General features: G+C 45.5%; 1 protein-coding gene across 1 annotated transcript in view; it reads left to right on the forward strand.

Moving 5' to 3' along the window:
* The first annotated feature begins 563 nt into the window (after positions 1-563).
* HADH (hydroxyacyl-CoA dehydrogenase) overlaps positions 564-26,684 on the forward strand; it is a 40,944-nt gene continuing 14,823 nt past the window's right edge. The window contains exons 1-4 of the mRNA XM_077476686.1: positions 564-741; positions 13,787-13,915; positions 14,761-14,918; positions 21,442-21,568. Of these exons, the coding sequence (XP_077332812.1) occupies positions 622-741; positions 13,787-13,915; positions 14,761-14,918; positions 21,442-21,568 (534 nt within the window). The 5' untranslated portion in view covers positions 564-621. The remainder of the gene's footprint in view (positions 742-13,786; positions 13,916-14,760; positions 14,919-21,441; positions 21,569-26,684) is intronic.

Genomic DNA, 26,684 nt, shown 5'->3' on the forward strand with positions numbered 1-26,684 from the left:
GATCATCACGGGCTGATCATTATGGATCTGTCCCTTGTGAAAGGGGCCTAAGGCCTTGTTTAGCCTTGTGGCTGGGGGGCGTCAAGCATGGTTGGGCCCGGCAGCTAGCATGTTGGCAATAATGGGGTTAAAACAGGTGGTGAGGAGGCATTGCATTGCTTCGTCCATGCCAGTCACTTGCCTCTGGAGCACAATCTGGAAGCCGATCGAGCTTTGTGAAGGTTCAATTTAAACTAAAAGGGGTTTGGTAGTTTGCAACCCCATGGGGCCCCTTTGTGATTGTTGTGGCCTAACGTGGTCACTGAATAACCATGAAACGGTAACAGAGGGTGACAAAGCAGTTATTGAGCTGGCCAGCCGCGGGAGGTTTTGTTCCACCGTTACCTTCGCATCCATAACACAAAAAGGGTTACATGTAAAAGGTCGACTATAAAGACGTTCTAAAAGTTCTCTTAGTCAGTAATAATAATAAGCTCGCTCTAGCGCCCCCTTTCTGCCTGGCTGTTCTCCCCCAAGCCGCCGGTGACCCCGCCCCTCCTGTCTGCTCTGTTCGGCGCTGAGTGTTGACGTCACGCGCTGTCACTTGCAGTGTGTCCTTCAACCACAGACTTCTTAGCAGACATGGCCTCCGCTAGCCGGCAACTCGTCGCCCGTATGTCCAGCAGCACTGCCGCCAAGAAGCTGGCCATCAAGCATGTCACTGTGATCGGGGGCGGCTTGATGGGCTCCGGGATAGCACAGGTAAGATCACACAGTCTTGGCCAGCTGGTTCTGTGTGCAGACTGCAGCCTATGGAGGGATAAGCATTGTTGGGGAGAGCTGAATGCATTGCAGATCAGGAGTGCCAGCAAGTTGTTCTTAGGAACAGATCATTGTGGAGCAGATGTCCTCATTACAGCATAGAACACTGTGTGATGTGGGTGATGTTCTCATGTCTGTGGGTCTTATTTATGGGAGCTGACTGCACTGTGAACAATTCATCCTTCCCATTACTGTTATTGGCCCCAAATTATTATTAGAATACACGATTTATACAGCGCCAATGGTTTGTACAGCGCTTTACAACATAACGCCAGTGCTGGGTGCACTTCTTGTCTTTCTCACCCTCCATTGATTAATGGTGGGTATACATGTCTCAATTTTATTTGATCAAAATGAACAAATCTGCTGAAAAAATGAAAAAAGCCATAACTTCCCTTCTGATCAATTTAGCTCAGATTTAGGTAAAACGGAGTCAGTCAGACAGGGTGAAAAATTGGCAATCATTTTTAGAGATGCACCAAATGTTGGAAATGTTGAAATCGAAAATTCAGGATGGACTTGGCCAAAGCCGAACTTTTTGTACAATCCTATTTTAACTATTTAAAGGGGTTGTGTGTGTGTGTGTGTGTGTGTGTGTGTGTGTATGTGTGTATATATAGCCGGGAGATGGATGCACACATGTGCAGAGCACACCCTCCAGTCACAGCAGTGGTGGAAAGTGGCCCGGCGAGGGCTTGCCGTGCCTGTGCTCTGCGACGGGTCTATTGGAAGGCTGCTGGGTAGGAGGAGCTGAAAGATGTGCAGGCGTATTGCTGGCAGGACGTCAGCTGGGTGGAGAATGTGAGCAGGCATAGCTGCGTGGACGTGGCGCATGCGTAGGACACAGGAGGATACACAGGATTCTAACGGACCGGCAGGGGGGAAGGTGCGGACTAGGAGTGCAACGGATCAAAAAACTCACAGATCGGACCGTTCCTCGGATCGGATAAAATTTTGGATCAGCAAAAAAAATAACACTATTATAACCCCCCCCCCCCCACAGCCACATTGTTTATTTAAATAAAAGGTATAACACTATCTCCCCCAATAAAATGCAGCTTATTACAAGCATAAAAGCATAGTCGGCATATCACTGATGATTTGCGCAAAGCTCACCGCCGATCATAGTTCCTCCAAACAGGCCGCGATGAGTCCCGGGATGACGCCTATTGGTGCAAATCATCAGTGATATGCTATGTTTTTATGCTTGTAATAAGCTGAATTTTATTGGGGGGAAATAGTGTTATACCTTTTATTTAAATAAACAATGTGGCTGTGCTGAGCATTCCCTTGTATTTTTACATGTAATTTTTATCTCATCATTGCCTTCAATGCCTGCCAGTGCCTTGTACCTGTTATGGAGTATTTAAGTGCCCACCACAACTGAATGATAAAAGCAAGTGGAAAGGATTAGATAATTAACTACTAAGGTGCAGTTTAAGAGTGTGGTTTTTCACACGTTAACATGTGTTGCGTTAGGGCAGCCTATTTAAATGAATAGTCTGGCAACACAAAAACAAGGAAAAAATGGTCCCTTTCACACAGGCTTTGCAATCGGGTCTGCCTGTCAGTTTTTCAGGCAGACCTGATCAGATCCTCCATTCACCCCTATGGAGCTTCGGATGACATCCACCGCTACCTGATCCGATTTTGTTCACCAAATCCAGACGGATGGTGGTCCTGTTTTGCATCTGATGGGGAATTGGATAGGATCGGATGAAAATGGACATGCAGTCAGTCCATTTTCATCTAATTTCCCCATAAAGGAGTGTGGGACTCTGTCCGTGTCCGCTCTGCACACTGAGTGGACATGTTCCTGTCATTCGCTGGTTCAGGGGAGCAATCCCCGCTGAGCAAGTGGAGTCCACCAAATGGATCTGCCTCGTGTGAAAGGGGCATAACGGTGCAATATGTCCACGTATGTAACATGTTAACATACATTGAGTGAAGTTTAGTAAATCGGGGACTATATGTACACATAATGAATAAGAGGTAGTGAGCCAGGTTAAGGATGAAGGGAGAACTCTCAAGTGATTTTTTTAGCTCTATATATGATTGCATAGCATGACGAATTCATGTTCATTATTTGTCTCCATACCTATTATTATGTTCTGAAAATCAGCTGGAATATCCTGTAGGCATTTTACCTTTTATCAGAAGTGTATAATGCACCAGTTCAGACAATGAAAGGTGTATTCTAACTGGTCACTTGCTGAGAGTAACATCGGAGCTATATATTGTTCACTAGAATATACTGCATGCGACACGGGTACCTCCCCTTACCTTTCCCCTACTGCCCTGTCCCCTACTGTCCTCTGCTTGTTGGATATATTAGAAGAAGCTTAGAGTTGTAGCTCTGTGCAGAGAAAAACAATTGCATGTGCTAAGATTTGTGTGTAAGGTGACATCCACTGTACTTTTTAGAAACTAACCCCGATTAAATACGTATGCATGAGCTATAATCACATCTCTAAATGGTATTCTGTTTTACTCAATCGCAGAAAGTGCTGATACCATGTTTTATATAAAATAACTAAGACACGTATTTAGATTTAAAAGATCCCTAATTTTAAAGCGCAACTGAAGTTGCACTGTACAAAACAGCGTGCAGGCAGGCTTTTATTACAGAAGAGACATGCACTGCCACTACTGCAATAAAACACCCCTGCCTGCCTGCTTGCTTGTCTTCTCCAGGGCTGTAAACTAAGCTGCACATGCTTACAGTACTGGGCCGCTCTCTAAGTGAGGAAAAGATGGCCTTCTGCACAAGCTTAGGAGTCGCATCATCCCTCTCTGGCCACTGGAAAGGCCTGAAGACCGGAGTTTAGAAGAAAATGCCAGCACAGGACCATTTAAGCCTTTATTTCCACTTTAAGGCTGGATTCACACCTATGCATTTTTAGTGCTTTTTGCATTTTCAGATTTGCACTACAGAACGTGTTCCATAGGAAACCTTGTTAAATGGACTGTAGTGCAAATCTGCAAAATGCAAAAAGCACTAAAACTGCACAGGTGTGAATCCAGCCTAAAACAAAACTGAAACCCACCAAATTAAAGTGTAAATAAAGGCAAGATTACTTACTTTAGTTCCAACAGTCTGATGCCCGCAAAATCTCTCATTGGCACTGGCAACTTCTCCCCGGCTTCTTTCAGATGCCACTCCTCGGCCAGCACGATTGGCTGGCACAGGATGTCATCAGTTTTTCAAGAGTGCATTTATCCTGACATGCATGCGCAATTTAGTGTACATTAAATAGGGAATTGTGAACAGGTACTGTAGGTGTATTTTATTGCAGAGGAGAAACTACATGTCTCTTCTACGATAAAGACCCTTTCATTTTTTATTTTGTTTTTTAACTTTCTTTCTAATTTAACAGTAAAATTCAAGGCCTTAAATGATAACTGTTACACTTACTAGTGTGCATATGTTTGCTCCCAACCGAAATATGAAGCTATCATATGGCTGATGTCATAGCTGATCACATATGCAGCACCATGGCAATTGCTGATCACACCAAAAGTAGTGCATGTACTATTTTTGCAAACTCTGCAACCGGATTGCACAGTACTTCTGTACCATGCAATCTGATGCATGCAAACACTGTTTGCGACCTACGTTTTGGGTGTCCATTAACTGATATGAACACCCTCTGTAGCTCGTAACTTCAGTGAATGCACATGTAACACAGGTGAACAACGTGTTCTGGTGTGAACGGGCCCTGAGGCAAGAAACATATTTTTTGTTTATACTTTTGTCACCTATGATTAATTTCTTCAACAACTAATTCAAAAATAAAAAAGACCTGTAAAAATGGTTGTAAACTGAACTGAAGACTGATATACGTACTGATGGAATCGGAATCAGTATTTAGTGCTTTCTTGGTAATAATTGTGAAAGGACCTTAAGGGGAGTTTGGCTTTGGAGAGATTTCAGATTTTTGGTCCATGCTGGTGGTTGGGCAACCCCATTCAAATGAACAGGCTGCTCAAATGCATGGCGCATATTGTTGAGCTGCAGCGGATTATGTGGGTGTGAACCTCTCCATAGGAAAAGGGACTTTGTCATAATTTGCTAACCAAGCCAAATGGCAAGTTGGGAATTTTTCGTAGATATCCACTGATGACTAATATACCTGATCTTCAGCAATCCTTGAATCCTGCGGGTGTGAATTTGCTCATCCGTAGTCAAGTGCAAAGGTCTGTAAGGTCTACAAGTCTCTGCCCTAAAGCTGACCATAGATGGATCGAAATTCAATTTTGATCCATCTTTGGCTGTTTCAGTTTTGCTTCAGTCAGCGTGTACAGCCAATTATGGAAACGTATTCTTGAAGGGTGGAGATCGTGCTGGACTGACTTAGTTGGTCACTGATTGTAAATTAAAGGTCCAAAGTGCTAGGTAAGAAAGGTTTCTTTCCAGAGATTGATGCCCGACTATTTTTTTATTTTCTTTTTGAAGATGGTAAACCCTGGTATGGGCTGCTACCTCGGGGTGTGGCCAGGTGGTCTCTCCCATAGCGATCAAGGGAGGTGAATCTAAAGGAGTGCCCGAAATGCAGTAGTTGTGCAAAAAACACCTTATTTGGAGTACAAGTGTTAGAATATAGCCAACTCTTTCGGGGGACAAAGGACTCTCTTGTCCCCGAAACGCGTTGGCTTATTCTACCATCTGTACTCCACATAAAGTTTTTTTTTTAATTTCACAACTACTGCATTTCATGCACTCCTTTACATTCACCTCCCCATTCATGGAAAGCCTACCTAATGATTGACTTTTCATGAAGGGGCTTGATGGAAAGTTTTGCTTAAGGTGTTTCAATAAAAATAACAAACATGTTATACTTACCTGCTCTGTTGCCATGGATTTGCACAAAGTAGCCCAGATCTTCCTCTTCTCTGGTCCCTCTTTGGCTCTCCTGGCCCCTCCCTCCCTTTGAGTGCCCCCACAGCAAGCAGTTTGCTATGGGGACTGCGTAAACTGTTGGCGTTATATAAATTGTGAATAATAATAAAATAATAATGGGGACACTTGAGCTGAGTAACAGCTCCCCGTGTCCATTCAGACATAGAACTCTGGCCCCGCCCCCTCTCTCTTCTGATTGGCTGAATCATTTTAAATGACAGCAGTGGAAGCCAATTGCGCTGCTGTCTCAGCTAAAGAGCAGGGCAGTCCTGGGCAGCTTAGACACTCCTGCAGCATTGCTGGATAAAGACAGGCTTAGGTAAGTATTAGAGGGGATGAAAGGGGGCTGCTGCACACAGAAGGTTGCTTTTTATTTATTTATTTATTTTTATATAGACTACATTAGGATAAAAAAAAAAAAAAAAAACAAAAAAAAAACGTCTGCCTTTACAATCCCTTTTTAAGAGGGGAGGTCGACTCAATTTGGAGAGATTTGAGTTTTGGTCTATGCTGGTGGTCGGGCAACCAATCAAATGAACAGGCTGCCCAAATGCATGGCGCATTCTAATGAACTGCAGCGGATTAGGAAGGTGTGAACCCCTACATAGGAAACTAGCTGATTGGCATTGTGGGAATTGTTTGTAGATATCCACTGATGACTAATGCACCTGATCTTCAGCAATCCTTGAATCCTGCAGATGTGAATTTGCTCATCCGTAGTCAAGTGCAAAGGTCTGTAAGGTCTACAAGTCTCTGCCCTAAAGCTGACCATAATTAAATTTTGATCCATCTTTGGCTGTTCCCATTCATGGGAAGTCAACCTAATGATTGACACTTCATGAATGGAATTGATGGAAAGTTTTGCTTCAGTCAGCAAATTTGATGTCTGTAAGGCTCCTTTCACACCAGCAGAGTGCATAAGCCCTTAAAGTGTCACTAAACCCACATCATAAAAAAACCTGACAAATGGTGTATTACATGATGTTCATCCTCACTTAGTCACTATGAGATTAATTTTGTGTATTCCGGAAAAAAACTGGTTGATCCTGTTGTTCTCTATCTCCGCTTCTGTCCATGTCCCCAATTCAGCTAGGGATTTTGCAGAGAAGTGTTGGCAGCTCTGCACATGCTCAGATTTCAGTGAGTTTCTAAGCTAAGCATTTCCTCCCTATCACATCTGAGCAGCCCATGTGACTATAGAGTCACACATGTGGGTGTATACATTGTGGTTAATGACAACAATGTAAATTAATCGGTGTGTGTTTACTATCACTTTAAGCTTTGCTTATTCTAAATTGTGAGATTTGTGTAATTGTGATCATATGTAACGTTCACCAATGTGTAAATTCACTTCATACTCAAAGACAAGCAGCCCATTGCCAAATAGGATGGCAGATAAGTGATAGAGCTTGGCTCCCCTCTTCATAATCCTAAGTAAAATGTGCTTCTGACAAACATCCATGTATTTGTACGGTTTATTAGATGCTTTAATTTTGGATCAACCTGTTTTTTTGGGTAAGTATACTTCCGACATTCACTGGAATTAAATTAAAATGGAGAATGGATAAAAGGCAAATCAGTCATCTGACCATACAGAGGTTAATGTTTCGTTCAGTCTGTGCTAACCTTGAATTTTGCTTCACAAGTTTGTCCTTCTGGTCAACCTTTGGACTGGATTCATTGCTGATAATGGTGATGTTTAGTCTGTGTTTCTGTATATTGTTACTGTTAGAAGATCTCACTTTTATAAAGTAAGAAAACATTCACATAGAATGTTTTCAAACAGTTTTTGTGCACCAGTAAATAAAAAGTAAGTTAAATAATTGAATCTTGATACCAATACGTGGGCTCATTGTTGTAGTACAATGTTTTTAGCAATCCTGCAAATGGGGTGAAATGCGCGTTAATTTTGCATTGTATGGCTAACAAGACTGATACTATCTTTTGAATGAAGTTTTCATTTATTTGATGTCTCTAAGGCCTCTTTCACACCAGAAGACTGATTTGGTTGGTTCCTCCTGTCTGTTTTTCAGGTGGACCCAATCGGACCACCCATTTTTCTCGATGGAGCGGCAGATGTCAGCGGAGACGTGTCCGTTGACACCTGCTGGCAACCGATCCGGTTTGCTAAAAACAAATGGATGGGGGTATGTTCGCCATCCGTCTAGGGGGTCAGATGGAAATGGACAGTCAATCATCTGTTTCCATCTGACCACCCCTTAGAGAACAGCGGGTTCTGTCTGTGTCTGCTCTGCATAGCGGAGTGGACACGGACCTGTCCTGCTCAGCGGATAGATCCCGCCCGCTGAGCAGACGGATTCACTTGACAGATTCTGCTCTATCTAAAAGGGGCCTAATTTGGGACCTGTTTAGATTTGGTTTAAAGCTTGTTCTGAAGGTGCTGAGATTTGCACCAAGTATGGGCAGCCTGAATGTGCCCAAGTTGATCAATCGATCAAATTGGGTACAACCAGCCTGTTGGATTTTATGTGATTATTGCTAGCAGCTATACCAGTTGCTAGCAATAAATCACTGTGTTCTCCTGGCGGGGACAACTTCCCCCTACTGAGAGGACACAATGGCTCTGTGAGCTGGAAGCTGACTCTGGACACAGGCACCTGTAACAGCACGGCACAGCTCTCGGTTGGGGTGTTGAGTCCTGCGGTGGGGGCTCCTCAGTCTGCAGCAGCTAGAAGGGTGGGATTGAGCACCTTGTCTTAAGTCCCCAAGGGTGGCAGCATCAGAAACTGGTGTTTCTTCCCCAGACCTCCCTGCAATTGCAACCTGCTCATCTGCAAATGGTGCAGGGTCTTTGGACGCTTTTTTCGGCGATCCTTGAAACGTTCGTTGCCAGGGTGGATGCGGTGTGCGAGCGCAAAGCTGGTAAAAAAAACGGCCCCTGCCCCCCGTCCTCCGTGGAGTTCTGACTCCGACTCGGGCCCCTGCTCTGATTTGTCAGAGGACACTGACCAGGAACGATCGCACAGTGAAGATGATTCCGCGTCCGGGTCCGCGCAAGACAAAGCAAGCTTTTTGGAGCACTTATCACAGCTGTGCGTGATTTCCTGAAAATTCGGGATACAGCAGGATCCTCCGCTGAAGTAGCGGTCCCTTTTGGGTCCCGTAGCCAGCCCGTACACTTCAGGTGTTTTCGTATCTGACTTATTTTGATAAGTTCATATAAAAGGAATGGGCTAGCCCGCAACTGACCTTTTCGGTCCCAAAAAGAATGCTGATGCGTTACCCCTTTGAGGAGAGCCTTTTAAGAAATGGTCGGCTCCCCCAGTGATGGACCCCCCTAGTATCGAGTTTAAATAAAGTAACCACGATCCCGGTAGAAGGGACTCCTGCATTTAAGGACCCTACCGACAGGAGGGCCGAGGCAGTGGCCCGCTCCCTGTTTACGGTAGTGGGGTCAGCGATACGACCAGTACTGGCCACAGCATTAGTGTCGCAGGCACTTACTGAGTGGGCAAAACTATTGCACCTTGAATTGGAGGAGCAGCAGGCCTCTCCTGTCTGCATGGAACTAGCAGACCAGTTAGTACATGGCCTTAAGTACATCTGTGACACGGCCCTGGATACGCTTCCCTTGCTCTCCAGAGCATCAGTTTCAGCAGTGGTGCTGCGGCGCCTGATTTGGCTGAAATGCTAGTCTGCGGACCAGGCATCTAATAATGCCTTGACGGATCTACCCTTCCTTGGTGAGTGGCTATTTGGAGCCTCGTTGGATGACATTATTAAGACTGTCACAGGTGGGAAGAGCACCTTGCTCCCACAGTCCAGAGAGTAAGGAGCCACGCCGCAGACAAGGGCCCTCATTTTCCGCTCAAAAGAGGCTTTTTCGTCCCGGGACTTCAGCAAAATGCTCCCAGTCCAACAGGGCGACTACTGAGGGACAGAAGCGTCCCTGAACTCGCAAGCCTAGCAAGCCGGTGAGCAAAAGTGCTACCGTATGAAGGTTTTCCCCCACCCAGCACTCGGGTGGGGGCTCGCCTTCGGGAGTTTGCAGCCCAGTGGGCCTCTCGGCTGTCCGACCAATGGGTCTGCAAACCGATTTAATCGGGCTACAAGATAGAGTTCCTCTCTTGACCACCAAACAGATTTTTCCCCTCCAGCATACCCTTACTCCCAGCTCGCCGGGAGGCCCTGTTTGGGGCAGTTAGGGACCTGCTAAGCCGGGGTGATAGTGCCTGTTCCGGAAATGGAAAGGTTTCAGGGGTTCTATTCCAATCTGTAGTCCCCAAAAAGGAAGAGGTACATCCAATCTTGGACCTGAAAGCCCTCAATTGCTTTGTGAAAGTACAGAGGTTCAGAATGCAATCAGTTCGCTCCGTAGTCACTGCACTCCATCGGGGACTCTCTGGCGTCTTTGGACATCCAGGACACGTACTTGCATATACCCATATGCCTCAGGCATCAGAGGTTTCTGCGATTTTTGCAGTAGGGGAAGACCACTATCAGTTTGTGGCTCTCCCCTTTGGTTTGGCTTCAGCACCCTGAGTCTTTACCAAGGTATTGGCTCCAATTTTGGCATTGTTGCGACAATGTGGGATTGCAGTTGTGGGTTACCTAGACGATCTCCTTCTGAGAGCAGCTTCCACCTCAGAATTAAGGGAGGATGTGGCGATCACCATGCAAACACTGCAGAAATTTAGGTGGGTGTTGAACCCCAAAAAGTCGGTTCTTGTGGCGACTCAACGCCTGGAGTACCTAGGCTTACTGCTGGACTCCGTGGAAGCGAGAGTGTTTCTCCCTAAATACAAACTGCAGACTCTCAGAGCTGCGGTGAAGCTGTTGATGAACCGCAGATGGTTGTCGCTGCGCTTCTGCATGAGAGTCCTGGGCCTCATGGTGGCTCCCTTCGAGGCGGTACCGTACGCCCAATTTAACAACAGAGTGTTGCAGAAGGAGATATTGGCAAAATGGGACAAATCTCTGTTATCCCTGTATCGACAGATTCAGGTGAGCCAGTTAGTCAGGGACTCTCTTTTCTGGTGGCTGAGATCTTCGTTCCTACCATTGGACAGTGATCACAACGGATGCCAGCCTGACCGGCTGGGGTGGAGTAGTGGGAGTACAGTCAACCCAGGGCCTCTGGTCAAGGGAGGAATCCCAGTTGCCGATCAATGTGCTCGAACTTCGAGCAGTCGGGCTATGCCTCTCCACATGGTCGAAGGGCATCCAGTCAGACAATGCCACGGCGGTGGCATAGATCAACATCGAGGAACAAGAAGCTCGGCTGCAGCACGGGAGGTCGCTCACATCCTTCAGTTGGCAGAGCGGCGTGTACCGCCCCTGTCAGCCATATACATCCTGGGAGTAGAAAACTGGCAGGCGGACTATCTAAGTCACCAGATGCTGGACCCAGGAGAGTGATGGTTCCATCTGGAGGTGTATGGGCTTCTTTGCCTGCGGTGGGGCACACCAGATGTGGGTCTCCTGGCCTCTCGGCTCAATTGAAAGGTGCGGAGGTTCGTGTCCAGGACAAGAGATCCTTGGGCGGACGTGTCAGACGCGTTGGTGGCTCCATGGGGGCAGTACCGGCTGATTTATGGCTTTCCTCCGCTAAAACTGTTACCACCTCCTGCTCCGCAGGGTGGAGACTGAGGGGATTCCAGTGATCCTTATTGCCCCAGATTGGCCTCGGTGTCATTGGTACTCCGACCTAGTATGCCTGGTGGCGGTCGCTCCTTGGCGGTTACTGATGCGAAAAGACCTTCTGTCACAAGGTCCGATTCTCTATCCTGCCTTACCGTCGCTGGTTTTAACGGCATGGCTGTTGAAAGGAAGGTGCTAAGGAACCGAGGCCTATCTTACTCTGTGATTTCCACTATGTTGAGGGCACGAAAATCTTCTTCCTGGAAGATATACCATCGTACATGGAAGGCTTATATCTCCATGTGTGAGGAGATGGGGTGGTGTCCGCATACCTATTCCGTTTCCAGGATCCTGCTGTTCCCACAGCGAGGAGTGGACCAGAAACTGGCCTTTAGCACCATCAAGGGACAGATATTGGCCTTGGCTGTCTTTTTTTTTTTCCCAACGATTCCTGGCATCTCACTCTCTAGTGAGAGCCTTTTGTACAAGGAGTCTGGCATGTAGTCGTCCACCCTTCCCTCCGTGGGGTCTGAACCTGGTGTTATCGGCGCTTCAGAAACCACCGTTTGAGAACATCAGGGAAATCCCTTTTGTTAACACTCTCTCTCAGAAAGTGGTCTTCCTAGTGGCCATTACATCGGCCAGGAGGTTTTCTGAACTGGAGGCCTTGTCTTGCAAGTCTCCCTATCTTGTTATGCACAAGGATAAGGTGGTGTTGCGTCCGCAACCTTCTTTTCTACTGAAGGTGGTTTCGGCTTTTCACATCAATGAAGATATTTGTGTTACCATCTCTGTGTCCTAAACCGACATATCCTAAGGAGGTGGCCCTCCATTCCCTGAATGTGGTCCGGGCTCTAAGGGTATATCTGTCTGCCATGGCTCCCTTCCGGAAGTCAGACTCTGTTTGTTTCAGTAGCTTGTCTGAAAAAAGGATTGGCGGTCTCGTCGTCCACCATTTCCAGGTGGATCAGACAGATCGTGGTCCAGGTTTATGCCTTGAAGGGACAGGTGCCCCCCTTTGTGGTCACGCTCCATTCCACCAGGGCAATTGGGACCTCTTGGGCTTTCCGACATCAAGCGTCAGTTGCTCAAGTGTGTAAGGCCGCGACTTGGTCGTCTGTTCTACAAAGTAGATGTAAGTGCATCTTCAGATGCTTGCTTTGGCCACGCAGTTTTGCAGGCGGCCGTGTAATGTTGCAATTTTACACTCTTTCTTCTGTTACCTTTTTTGAATGTTAATGCACTCTGATGCATATGTTGACCGCAAGTTCTGATGCGGTTAGTTCAGATGGTGACTCCCCTGTTAGGGAGCACCTCTGCTTGTGGGTGAAGTTATGTTGCTGTTCCCACCCCTCATTATGACACTGCTTGGGGACGTCCCTACGGTCAAGATTACTGGAGCTGTGTCCGTCAATGAATGAAAGAGAAAATAGGATTTTTGTACTCACCGTAAAATGCTTTTCTCTGAAGTTCATTGGCACAGCACCCTCCCCTTCAATGGGTTTACGTTATACTGCTTGTTGACGTACTGAGCTGCAGGAAGCAGGCTGAGGGATTATTACCAGAGGGACCGCCCCCTGGGAGAACTGTACAGTTCTGTTGTGTTTCAGATGTATTACATGTTCTACCTAGTCCTCTCCTGAAGGTGGCGTAATAACCCTACGGCCAAGATTACTGCAGCTGTGTCCATCAATGAACTTCAGAGAAAAGGATTTTACAGTGAGTACAAAAATCCTATTTTTCTGTATTTCACCTCTGTATTTGGATGTTTGCCTGGATTTTAGATTTAAGCAATCCAATAAATGATCAGGTCCACTGGACGACTTTTGTTCAGGGACAGACATCCTAATCTTAAAAGATTTGCCTTGCACGTGTATAGTGAAATCTTGCAAATTTAAAGATCCAGCATCAAGATGAAATTTCTGGACATTGGGGGTTATTTATGAAAGGCAAATCCACTTAACACTACAAGTGCAAAGTGCACTTGAAATTGCACTTGAAAGTGCAGCTGCTGTAGATCCGAGGGGGACATGCAAGGAAAACGAACAGCATTTTAGCTTGCACATGATTGGATGATGAAATCAGCAGAGCGTCTCCTCATTTCAGATCTACAGCGAATGCAGTTTCATTGCAATTTCAAGTGCACTTTACATTTGTAGTTTGCACTTGAAGTGCAAAGTGGATTTGCTTTTTGTAAATAACCCCCTATGTGTTGTATAGACTGCATATACAGCATGTCTTGCAGCATTCCATCCCTTCCAATCAGTACCCATATGGAAAACAATGGGGCGGGATATTTTGTTTAACAAATGAGGTCTAAAAATGACATAATCGCACCAATCAAGTGGCTACGCTGAATCAGCGTAACAAAAACAAAAAAAAGCCTATTTAAAGAGTAACGATCGGTTATTTTACACAGTTTATATTTTCAATTTAGCTACCTGGCCATATCCTTCAATGTATTTTTCTCTTTGTTTTCTACAGGTGGCTGCAGCAACAGGACACACTGTAGTATTAGTAGATCAGACTGATGAAATCTTGAAAAAATCCTCCAAGAATATAGAGGAGAGCTTGAAGAGGGTTGCCAAAAAGATGTTTGCAGACAAGCCTGAGGTGACATTCTGGTATTTTTGTGCTACTGAACTACTTGACATTATTATTATTATTATTATACACGATTTATATAGCGCCAACAGTTTATGCAGCGCTTTACAATGTATAGGGGGGACATCACAATTACAGTACAGATCAGTACAGAAGGTACAGGAGGGCCCTGCTCCTAGAGCTTACATTCTAAAGGGAGGGGGTGGTGGTACAAAAAGGTGCATTTAAACCTGATAGCAGATGCCATAAAATGACTTTAATGTCTTATTTTAAAGAGGGATTCCACCTAAAAAAAAAAAAAAATATATATATATATATATATATATATATATATATATATTTATATTAAAAGCCAGCAGCTGTAAATACTACAGCTGCTGACTTTTAATAAATGGACACTCACCTGTCCCGGGTTCCAGCGATGCCGAGGCCGATCGATCTCTCGGCTGCTGCCGTCACCATTCTAGGTGAGGGAATCAGGAAGTGAAGCGAATCGGCTTCACTTCCCGGTTCCCTACTGCGCATGCGCGAGTCGCGCAGCGCAATAGGAATTGTCCGCGCTGTCTCTGAGACCCGTGTGTGTCCCAGCAGACAGCGCGGCAGGACAGGAAGAGGCATAGACTCCCATGGGAGTCTATGCCCGGAAGTGGGTGTAAATACCTGTCTTTGACAGGTATCTCCACCCCCCTCCCCCCTGTAAGGTGCCAATTGTGACACCGGAGGGGGGGAGGGTTCCGATCAGCGGAAGTTCCACTTTAGGGTGGAACCCAGCTTTAAGTAAAGTTATCTTTTAAAAATCGGTAATCCTTGTTTGTAACCAGGTTTTTTTTTTCCCCCTGGCCTTTGTTTTGCAGGCATCATCTCAGTTTGTTCAAAAAACATTATCGAACCTAAGCACCAGCACAGACGCTGCAGCAGTAGTACACAGCACTGATCTTGTCGTAGAGGCAATTGTAGAAAACTTGGAAGTCAAACATGAACTCTTCAAGAGACTGGATAAATTTGCCCCAGAGTAAGTTACCAGACCTCCTAATATGGCATTGTCAAGATACAAGTTTAAAATATTTTTTTAATAAATGGAGCCACATAATTATTATGCTGATGATGATATCTGGCTCAAAATATGGCTGGTGGCACCACCCAGCTCAGATGTGGTCACTGTTCAGGTATTCAGACAGCCATGGGAGCAGCAGTATCACAATACAATAGATAACAGTGGAGATTCCTCCATCCTTGCTGTTTAGTGTGATCGAATGATTTCTCTCATTCATCCTGTGAGGCTGACTAAGAGGAATGTTAACATGTGAGGCTAGCCTTATTGTTGTTCAAAGCACTGCTACATTTACTGTATGTGACTGTAGACCAGGGGTCTCAAACTGGAGGCCCATCATGCTTCTGTGGGAGTCATGCGTGTAACTGTCAGCCTTGCAGTTTGTAGTTTCACAACAGCTGGAAGGCCGCAAGTTTGAGACCCCTGCTCTAGACTGTGTACATAAGGGATCCTGTGCTGTGTAACTTGCTTCTTGTGACAGCAAAATGTCCAGTCCTGCTGCAGGCTTACATCCCTTTATCTTCTAACAGTGGGTTCAAGTTTCCAGCGGTCACTGGCCCCCCCATATAGTCCACTTCCAAGTACAAAAGGAAGGAAGCCGCTCTCCATTAAAAAAACGTGTGTATACTTATTGAAGAATTAATTCACAAGCAGATCCACCTGTCCCACAAGCTTTTAACGTATTTCACTCATTTCAGTACTTTTTCGTTGAGACCTGACTTTAACTGGTTGCTGACCGCCGGCCGTCAAATGACGGCCAGGCGGCGCAGCTATCGTGGCGGGAGGCCGTCATATGACGGCCTCCCGTTTAAACAGGGATGCGCGCGATCGTGCGCGCGCATCCCTGTTTCTTCGGTGGCGGCGTGTCACGGAGACACCGCTCGCCACCGAAGGGGGTGAACAGCCATTCGTTATGGCTGTTTACCACGTGATCGGCCGTGATGAAGTCACGGCCGATCACAGATGGTCACACCCCCTACGTGCACGGCGCATGCGCGCGATCGCGAGCGCGCTGCGCGTGCACGTCGGTGGCGGCGTGTTCCCCGGGAACACTGCTCGTCACCGACACTGGTAAACAGCCATTGGCTGGCTGTTTACCCACGTGATCGGCTGTGATCCTTTCACAGCCGATCACTAAAATGTAAACAAACCGCGGTAACGGGATGTTACCGGGTTCTCCTCCTCACACACCGATCGTGTGTGAGGAGGAGATTGCGGTAACATCTCGTTACCGCATACAGTGTACACCAAACATACTGATTGCCCCCCCCCCCAATAAAGAGGACCTGTCACCACCCCTCATAGTACCTGTCAATCACAGTCCATCAGAGTACCTGTCACAGTCCATCAGAGTATTTGAGTACCTGTCCCAGCCCATCAGAGTACCCGAGTACCTGTCCCAGCCCATCAGAGTACCCGAGTACCTGTCCCAGCCCATCAGAATACCCGAGTACCTGTCCCAGCCCATCAGAGTACCCGAGTACCTGTCCCAGCCCATCAGAGTACCCGAGTACCTGTCACAGCCCATCAGAGTACCTGTCCCAGCCCATCAGAGTACCCGAGTACCTGTCCCAGCCCATCAGAGTACCCGAGAACCTGTCCCAGCCCATCAGAGTACCCGAGTACCTGTCCCAGCCCATCAGAGTACCCGAGTACCTGTCCCAGCCCATCAGAGTACCCGAGTACCTGTCCCAGCCCATCTGAGTACCCGAGTACCTGTCCCAGCCCATCTGAGTACCCGAGTACCTGTCCCGGCCCATCAGAGTACCCGAGTACCTGTCACAGTTCATCTGAGTACCCGAGTACCTGTCCCGGCCCATCAGAGTACCCGAGTACCTGTCCCGGCCCATCAGAGTACCCGAGTACCTGTCCCGGCCCATCAGAGTACCCGAGTACCTGTCTCGGCACATCAGAGTACCCGAGTACCTGTCTCGGCACATCAGAGTACCCGAGTACCTGTCACGGCCCATCAGGGTACCCGAGTACCTGTCACGGCCCATCAGGGTACCCGAGTACCTGTCACGGCCCATCAGGGTACCCGAGTACCTGTCACGGCCCATCAGGGTACCCGAGTACCTGTCACGGCCCATCAGGGTACCCGAGTACCTGTCACGGCCCATCAGGGTACCCGAGTACCTGTCACAGTCCATTAGAGTACCGAGTACCTGTCACAGTCCATTAGAGTACCGAGTACCTGTCACAGTCCATTAGAGTACCGAGTACCTGTCACAGTCCATTAGAGTACCGAGTACCTGTCACAGCCCATCTGAGTACCCGAGTACCTGTCACAGTTCATCTGAGTACCTGTCACCGCCCTTCAGAGTACCCAAATACCAGTCACCAAACCATCAGAGTACCTGTCACCAGGCCATCAGAGTACCTGAGTACTTGTCACCAGGCCATCAGAGTACCCGAGTACCTGTCACCAGGCCATCAGAGTACCCGAGTACCTGTCACCAGGCCATCAGAGTACCCGAGTACCTGTCACCAGGCCATCAGAGTACCCGAGTACCTGTCACCAGGCCATCAGAGTACCCGAGTACCTGTCACCAGGCCATCAGAGTACTTGAGTACCTGTCACCAGGCCATCAGAGTACCCGAGTACCTGTCACCAGGCAATCAGAGTACCCGAGTACCTGTTCCAGTCCATCTGAGTACCCGAGTACCTGTCACAGTCCACCTGAGTACCCGAGTACCTATCTCCAGCCCATCGGAGTACCCGAGTACCTATTTGCAGCCCATGTCTCATAGAATATACGTTGGGGTGTTTACTTTCCAAAATGGGGTCATTTTGTGGGTAATTTCACTGTCCTGGTGGTCCAGGACCTTCAAAAGTGTGATGGGTAGGAATGAAATAAGATGTGTCATTTATGCTCCTAGAACGCCTGAACGTACTACTTCAATGTTTGGCCCATCTATGTGGCCAGGCTGTGTAAAAGTCCTACACATGTGGTATCGCCATACTCGGGAGGAGTAGCAGAATGTATTTTGGGATGTAATTTTTGCTATATACATTCTATGTGTTAGAAATATCTTATAAATTGACAATTTTGTGTAAAAAAAAAATGCGTTTTAATTTTTTTCCACATATTCCAAAAACTTCTGGAAAAAAATGAACCGTTCAAAAGACTCATTATGCCTCACAGATTATACGTTGGGGTGTCTGCTTTCCAAAATGGGGTAATTTTATGGGAAATTCCATTGTCCTGGTACTCCAGGGCCTTCAAAAGTGTAATAGGTGGTTGAGAAATGAGATGCGTAATTTTTGCTCATAGAACGTCTGAAGGTACTACATCAATGTTAGTGCTCTGTATGTGGCCAGGCTGTGTAAAAGTCTCACACACGTGGTATCGCCGTACTCGGGAAGAGTAGCAGAATGTATTTTGGGGTGTAATTTTTGCTATATACATGCTATGTGTTAGAAATATCTTATAAATTGACAATTTTGTGTAAAAAAAAATGCGTTTTAATTTTTTTCCACATATTCCAAAAACTTCTGGAAAAAAATTAACCATTCAAAAGACTCATTATGCCTCACAGATTATACGTTGGGGTGTCTGCTTTCCAAAATGGGGTGATTTTATGGGAAATTCCATTGTCCTGGTACTCCAGGGACTTCAAAAGTGTAATAGGTGGTTGAGAAATGAGATGCGTCATTTTTGCTCGTAGAACGTCTGAAGGTACTACATCGATGTTGGTGCTCTGTATGTGGCCAGGCTGTGTAAAAGTCTCACACATGTGGTATCGCCGTACTCGGGAAGAGTAGCAGAATGTATTTTGGGGGGTAATTTGTTGTATACATATGCTGTGTGTGAGAAATAACCTGATAATATGACAATTTAGTAAAAAAAAATAAAAAAAAATAAAAAATCTTCATTTTGCAAAGAATTGTGGGAAAAAATGACAACTTAAAAAAACTCACCATGCTACTTACTTAATACCTTAGGATGTCTACTTTGTAAAAAGGGGTCATTTGGGGGGTATTTGTACTTTCCTGACTAGTTAGAGTCTCAAGAAATGAGATACACCTGATGTACTGAAGGCCTGATCAGAATTGATGAATTTTCAGTGATTGGCACCATAGTTTGTAGACTCTATAACTTTCACAAAGACCAAATAATATACACTAATGTGGGTTATTTTTACCAAAGATATGTAGCAGTATAAATTTTGGCCAAAATTTATGAAGAAAAATTACTAATTAGCAAAAATTTATGACAGAAACGAAGAAAAAGGCATTTTTTTCACAAAATTTATGTTTTATTTTATTTATAGCACAAAAAATAAAAAACCCACTAGTGATTAAATACCACTAAAAGAAAGCTCTATTTGTGTGGAAAAAAGGACGCAAGTTTCATATGGATACTGTGTTGGATGACTGAGTAATTGTCATTCAAAGTGTGAGAGCGCTGAAAGCTGAAAATTGGTCTGGTCAGGAAGGGGGTGTAACTGCACTGTACTGAGGTGGTTAAAGTGCTTGTATACGATCACCTTGTAAAACAACCCATTCAGTTTAAAATATATATATATATATTTAGTGTAATTTATATTTTAAACTGAATGGGTTGTTTTACAAGGTGAAAGACCACTGCGCAAATAGAGTATTAAATAAAATATTGCAACAACCACCTTTTTTTATTCTCTAGGGTCTTTGATATATATAAATATTTTGCCTTAAGTGGTTAAACTGACCTCATTTACAGATGAAGTTCAACCCTCTCCTCTGAAAGAACTAAAATATACTTTGTTTAGTTATCTCCCAGCGCTGACAATATTGATTAAACATTTGCTGGTGCCCTCCAACGTGGCCCGCTGTGTCTTGCTCTGAGATGGTGGGTCGGCAAGCCCAGATTGTGGGTTCCCAACCCGCCATCTCTGAGCATTAGTGCGAAGAACGGAGCCGCCGCTAGAGGAAGCGGAGCCAATGTTTTCTGTATAGCACTGGCTCCTTCACATGGAGTGATACCAAATGCCTGTGACAGGAAGCATTGGCTCTGCTCTCTACTGCAGGTGCATTCTCCTGTCACAATTATGCTTGGGGATGGCGTGTTGGGACACAACAACCCACGATCTGGGACAGCAGCCACCCGTACCAGTACCAACCAGCATTACCAGTGCCAGTCATCAGTACCAGTACCCGCCAGAAGTACCCCCCAGCAGTACCAGTATCCACCATCCGTATCAGTCATCAGTACAAGCCAGCAGTATAAACCAGCAGTACCAGTCATCAGTACCAGTACCAGCCAGCTGCAGGAATCCTGAGGAAGAAGTGAAGATTGAGGTCAGTTGAGGAACAGGTAAACCGCTGTGCATCAGGGTAAGAGCAGCCTTAGGCCCCTTTCACATGATCGGTCCAATTGGGTCCGCCTGTCTGTTTTTCAGGTGGACTCAAACAGACTCTCCATTCACCTGTATAGAGCGGCAGATGTTAACGGACTCGTGTCTGTTTACACTCCCCTATCTGCAATCCAATCTCCTTAAAAAAAACAGAAGGGGATCTGTCCCCTTCTGGCTGGGGTGATCGGAGGGCCCTTGGGGTTTAGCGGGTTGCATCCGTGTCTGCTCTACATATGCAGAGTGGACACAGACCTGCCATCCCCCTTTATGCTCATTGTGGCCCGTGACCGGTTACCAAGTTGATAAAGTGACCCTCGTTCCTCAAAAGGTTGGGCACCCCTGGTGTAAATGCTGCGTAGAGATCTGAGAGGGGGTTGAATTGTAATTGCAATTTTTTTTTTTTAAAGCTTAATCCTGTAGTGTGTGTGTGTGTGTGTGTATGTGTGTGTGTATGTGTGTGTGTGTGTGTGTATGTATGTATGTATATATATATATATATATATATATATATATATATATATATATATATATATATATATATATAATTAGTATGTGTTTTTAATTTACCACCTTAAGACCGCCCACATTACTTTTATTGCGGGCACGCGGCACGGCCAGCCTCAGTAACCATAACCACTGTGTCCGGACACAGAGAATGATGGTTCCCAGTGCCCAGCTGCTTTGGGCAGCCTGAGGAATCACATAATCGCAATGTGTACACAACTGTTAAGAATGCGTTTCATTCATTACAGCTGTGCTTTTTGTAGAGGTGTTATGATTGGCCCACGGCTATCACATGGTACCTGGGCCAATTGCAGCACCCTGTACCATGTGATTAGCTGTAGCCAACCACAGCATGTCAACAATAAAGCAAGCTGGCATGAATGGAAATCCATTAATTGCTGTTACAGTGTTCATCAGGATATGTATCCTCGACTGTGGAAAACAATGTTGTGTTTGGGGCGTATCCTGCAATCTCAGCAGTTCACAAATGTGGCTTTTGCAGTTGTCAGACAATCAGAGTATAAGGAGAGCTTGTGAAATTTGCATAAGAAAAACCGTCATGAAACTATGCCATAGCTTCTCCTATACATACTCTGTAAATACAGTACATGTTCTTGACCATGTTTCCTTCATTCTGTGACAGACATACCATATTTGCCAGCAACACTTCATCCTTGCCAATAACTGACATAGCCAATTGCACAACCAGACAGGACCGGTTTGGAGGCTTACATTTCTTCAATCCTGTCCCAATGATGAAGCTGGTGGAGGTAAGTTGTACTATTTGGACCTTTTTGTGATACGTTGTGTAACGTCTGTAAAATCGGGAGCTGCCAAAAGGTGGGACTGCTTTGTGTAATCTTTTTAGATCCGATGTCTGAGCTTTATAAGTGTTTGATAGTAGTGGATATTGTACATGGCCTTGTAAACTTGATTTTGTTGTAGATTTTGTATGTGCCACTACATAGCAACGCAAAGGGGTTTCCTAAAGGCAAATCCACTTTGCACTACAAGTGCACTTGGAAGTAAAGTCGCTTTTAGATCTGAGGGGGGGCTCTGCTGATTTTATCATCCAATCATGTACAAACAAAAATGCTGTTTTTTTTTTTTTTTTTTTTTTTTTTTTCTCCTTGCATGTCCCTTCAGAAAACAGTTGAAAAAACACACTTTTAGCCTTCTTTTTGATTAGCATTTATGCACGTTTTTTGTCATTGGCGTTTTTGGGCAATTTTGCAGTAAAAATGTCTAAAAATGCCAAAAGCGGCTAAAAGTTTGTTATAGAACTTAGCTGTGTTTTGTGTTTTTACAGCTCAACAACCTCTGCTCCTGGGCTCACAATAATATAAAAAATAAAATAAAAATATATATATATATATATATATATATATAATCTATCCTATTGCCCTTTAATGCTTATGCCTCTGAAAGTTTGTGTGCATTGACACAGGTTAACATGGAGGGGCGTTTGGAGGCAGTAAAAAAATAAATAAAAACCGCCCCTAACAGCAGCTGTAAAAACATCCTGTGTACATGAGCCCTTAGCGTGGACAAAATTTGATAAAGCTTGTTAAAGTAGTATTACACCCTCCCAGCTTTTTAGTTTCCCTTGCAAAGTGAACAGCCTATTTACCTTTAGTAAATCAACCTCATTGGAGCTGACCTAGAACAGTATCCTTCAGTCGCTCTTCTAAGCCCTTGTACACATGGTCTGACATTCTGACAACAAAATCTGTCTGATTTTGTCAGAAACTGGTGTTGCATACACACGGTCGGACAAAGTTGTCGGAAAATCCGATCGTTCAGAACATGATGCCATTATTTGGTTACGATGGGACTACGTTCAGGCCAGTAGCCAATAGCTTTGGTCTAGGAATTTGATCTGAGCATGTGTGGCACTTTGTCCAATCGGAATTCTCTACAAACGATTGGACAAAGTCCGATCCGATCATGTTGTCGGAAAATTTTATAGCCCAGCTCTAAAACATTGTCGGTCGGATATTCCGTCCGAAACAGTCCGATGGAGCCCACACATGGTCGGATTATCCAACAACACGGTCCGATCGGACATTTTCCGACGGAATGTCCGACCGTGTGTACAAGGGCTTAAAGGATAAGTTCGCTTTTGGGACCATGTTACATGTTCCATCTGGTTTTTAAGGTGGAACTTGTAACATGTTCCCGCTCCTGCAGCCTCTCCCTGATCCCTCCTTCCTTTGACAGCGGGTGCAGATCGTCTCCATGCACCCCCTGTCACAATTTAAAAAGATTGCGGCTGCGTCATTCTGTCAGAGTTCTGTGAAAGAATGGCTACATGTACTGTTAGCCTCTGCCGCTGACGGCTTGTAATTCTCAGTTAAAGAGGGATTCCACCTAAAAAAAAAAAAAAAAAAATAAAAATATTAAAAGCCAGCAGCTATAAATACTACAGCTGCTGACTTTTAATAACTGGACACTCACCTGTCCCGGGTTCCAGCGATGCCGAGGCCGATCGATCGCTCGGCTCTTGGCTGCTGCCGTCACCATTCTAGGTGAGGGAATCAGGAAGTGAAGCGAATCGGCTTCACTTCCCGGTTCCCTACTGCGCATTGAACTTCCTGGACTGAAGTAACTGCCTGCTTGTATCAGAGATACTGATAGACAGCTACACTGACAGTCTGCAGGAGCTTGGCATTGCACCTGTGATTTGCTGCTAGCAGGTGAAATGCTTTACAGACTCCTAAGGTATGAACCTTGAAGGGAAACCCCACACCAAAAAACAAATGGCAAAACAAGCAAGGCTTGGTCCACTGTAGCAAAGTGCTCATTCAACACTGCTATCCTAGAAGTGGCATACAGTATAAAATGCTCCTGTGGTGGTATTGGGCCCCAGCTCTGCCCATGCCAACCATAGTTCTAGTGACCGCTGCTTCCAGGGCTGTGGCCATCGTGGGGACGTCTTACATATATGGTGGACTTGTCTGCGTTTGACAGGCTTTTGATCCAGAGTCTTTGGCCTACTGCATACTCAATTTAATTTAACTATCCAAAAGAATGCTAAATTGGCCCTACTGCACTGCCCTAGCCCAGGCCTCTATGCCTGTCAGTAAAAGCTGGCAACTTACTTATTTTTGTCATTCAAAAGAACAATTACCCAGGCTTGGAGGAAGCCTACGGTTCCTTTTCAGGGTGTCTGAGACCGTATGATTGCCTTAATGCCTAATGAGCAGATGTCTAGCATTCTTAAGGACTCTCACGCTGAATTCCTAAAGGTTTGGGAACCTTTCCTTCAATATGCCTTCCCCTTGCTTCCTCCGGGCTAGTATTGGATGCCCATGCCGGCCTGCCTGACAACCCCGAGTCCATATTCTTACTGTCCCTCCTCCAGCTCTTCTCTACCGGATTCCCCTCTCTCCACGCCCTTTGTTTTTTTTGTTCTTTGTACTTCTCTTTTGTCTTCTCTTGTGATTTTGCCTCCTTCTGTTCATCTTGATCCTATTTAATGCTCTTTGCGAGGGTAACCTATACTGCATCACTCTCGGGGAATTAGCCTGTCCAGGTTTGACAGTGATATCCTTACGGATCTTCCTGAACCTTTTGTTATTCAGCTATTTGTGCTCCTTGAACATTGCTGCTGTCCCCTTTTTGCTTGTCAATATATGATGCTCTTTTGTTTTCTGTTGTCATTCCAAACCCATGTGTGGGTGGATTGGGTGCTTTGTTGTTATTCTCTTAAAACTTGAATAAAATATTTGTACCAGAAAACAGGACTAAACTCCCCAATACTCGCCTCCGCTCCAGCGATACCTGCAAGCTCTCTTTCCGATGCTGACAACTTCCTCTGGGTCCAGAGTCTTCAGCTATCGCCATGTGCAGCTTGGTGTACATTCAAATGCTTCTTTTGAGGAAAAATATGCTTTTATTGCTGAAGTTGACAGTATTTCACAAACGTGTGGCAACACTGAAGAAATGACACGTTGCTACAATGTAAAGTAATGAGTGTACAGCTTGTATAAACTTGCTGTCCCCTCAAAATAACTCAACACACAGCCATTAATGTCTAAACCACTGGCAACAAAGGGGAGGACACCCCTAAGTGAAAATGTCCAAATTGGGCCCAATTAGCCATTTTTCATCCTTGGTGTCATGTGACTCGTTAGTGTTACAAGGTCTCAGGTGTAAATGGGCCGCAGGTGTGTTAAATTTGGTGTTATCGCTCTCAATCTCATACTGGTTGCTGGAAGTACAACATGGCACCTCATGACAAAGAACTCTCTGAGGATCTGAAAAAAATAATTATTGCTCTGCATAAAGATGGCCTAGGCTATAAAACGATTGCCAAGACCCTGAAACTGAGAAGGAAGCCTTCTCTATAGATGATGCACAAGAAAGCCCACAAAATATTTGCTGAAAACAAGCAGACTAAGGACATGGATTACTGGAGCCATGTCCTGTGGTCTGGTGAGCCCAAGATAAACTTATTTGGTTCAGATGGTGTCAAGCATGTGTGGCAGCAACCAGGTGAGGAGTACAAAGACAAGTGTGTCTTGCCTACAGTAAAGCATGGTGGTGGGAGTGTCATGTCTGGGGCTGCTTGAGTGCTGCCGGCACTGGGGAGCTACAGTTCATTGAGGGAACCATGTATGCCAACATGTACTGTGACATACTGAAGCAGAGCATGATCCTCTCCCTTTGGAGACTGGGTTGCATGGCAGTATTCCAACATGATATGACCCCAAACACACCTCCAAGACAACCACTGCCTTACTAAAGAATCTGAGGGTAAAGGTCTGGCTAAGCATGTCTCCAGACCTAAACCCTATTGCGCATCTGTGGGGTATCCTCAAACGGAAGGTGGAGGAGTGCAAGGTCTCTAACATCTACCAGCTCCGTGATGTCATCATGGAGGAGTGGAAGAGGACTCCAGTGACAACCTGTGAATCTCTGGTGAACTCCATGCCCAAGAGGGTTAAGGCAGTGCTGGAAAATAATTGTGGCCACACAAAATATTGACACTCTTGGACATTTTCACTTAGGAGTGTACTCACTTTTGTTGCCAGTGGTTTAGACATTAATGGCTGTGTGTTGAGTTATTTTGAGGGGACAGAAAATTGACACTGTTATACAAGCTGTACACTCACTACTTTACATTGTAGCAAAGTGTCATTTCTTCAGAGTTGTCAAATGAAAAGATTTAATCAAAGCTGGGTTCCATTCCACCCAAAAGTGGAACTTCCGCTCATTTTGTCTCCTCCCCTTCCGGTGCCACAATTGGCACCTTTCAGGGGGGGGGGGGGACACTGGAATACCCCACACTTCCGGGAAGTTAGGTCTGCTTTAACACGCAGGCCCCCCCTTTTTCAGCAATTCCAGGCTTAGGCCAGAATGATGTGTACCTGGTCCTACCTCCTGGGATACTTCCATTATATGTCCCAAGAGGCTGAAGAAACGGGGGTCCGGCATGTGCTCAGACCTGGCTGTACTCAGAAGAGTCAGCCAAATTAATAGGACCAAGATGGCTGTACGAGACCTGCTGTGTGGCACCAGAATAGTGGATTACAGCAGGACAACACTGGATTTGCTGTGTGGCCGAGTATGTGCTTTGAATAGCACTACAGCATTGCGGTTAAGTGAGGAAGAAAAACATGAGGGGTGGGGGGAGTGGAGTACAGCTTTAAGTATCTGAAGTCCTCTGTTTACAGAAGGGAAGATCCTTTTCTTCACCACCATAAACCTGTTTTGTGTAGGTATGTACTTGTATGCAGTGACCGCAGTTTGGTCCACTTTTCATATCTTACAGCTTGGGCTTAGCATGAGTTTGCAAGAATCCCTGCACTATAAATAGCCATGTATTTTGGCATCAGAAATCAGTGTTGGAAATGAGATACCATGAGAGTGGAGGTTTATTTT

This window comes from Lithobates pipiens, unplaced genomic scaffold, assembly GCF_037356315.1.
Source record: "Lithobates pipiens isolate NorthernLeopardFrog02 unplaced genomic scaffold, aLitPip1_a1.2 Scaffold_13, whole genome shotgun sequence".
NCBI classification, from domain to species: Eukaryota; Metazoa; Chordata; class Amphibia; order Anura; family Ranidae; genus Lithobates; species Lithobates pipiens.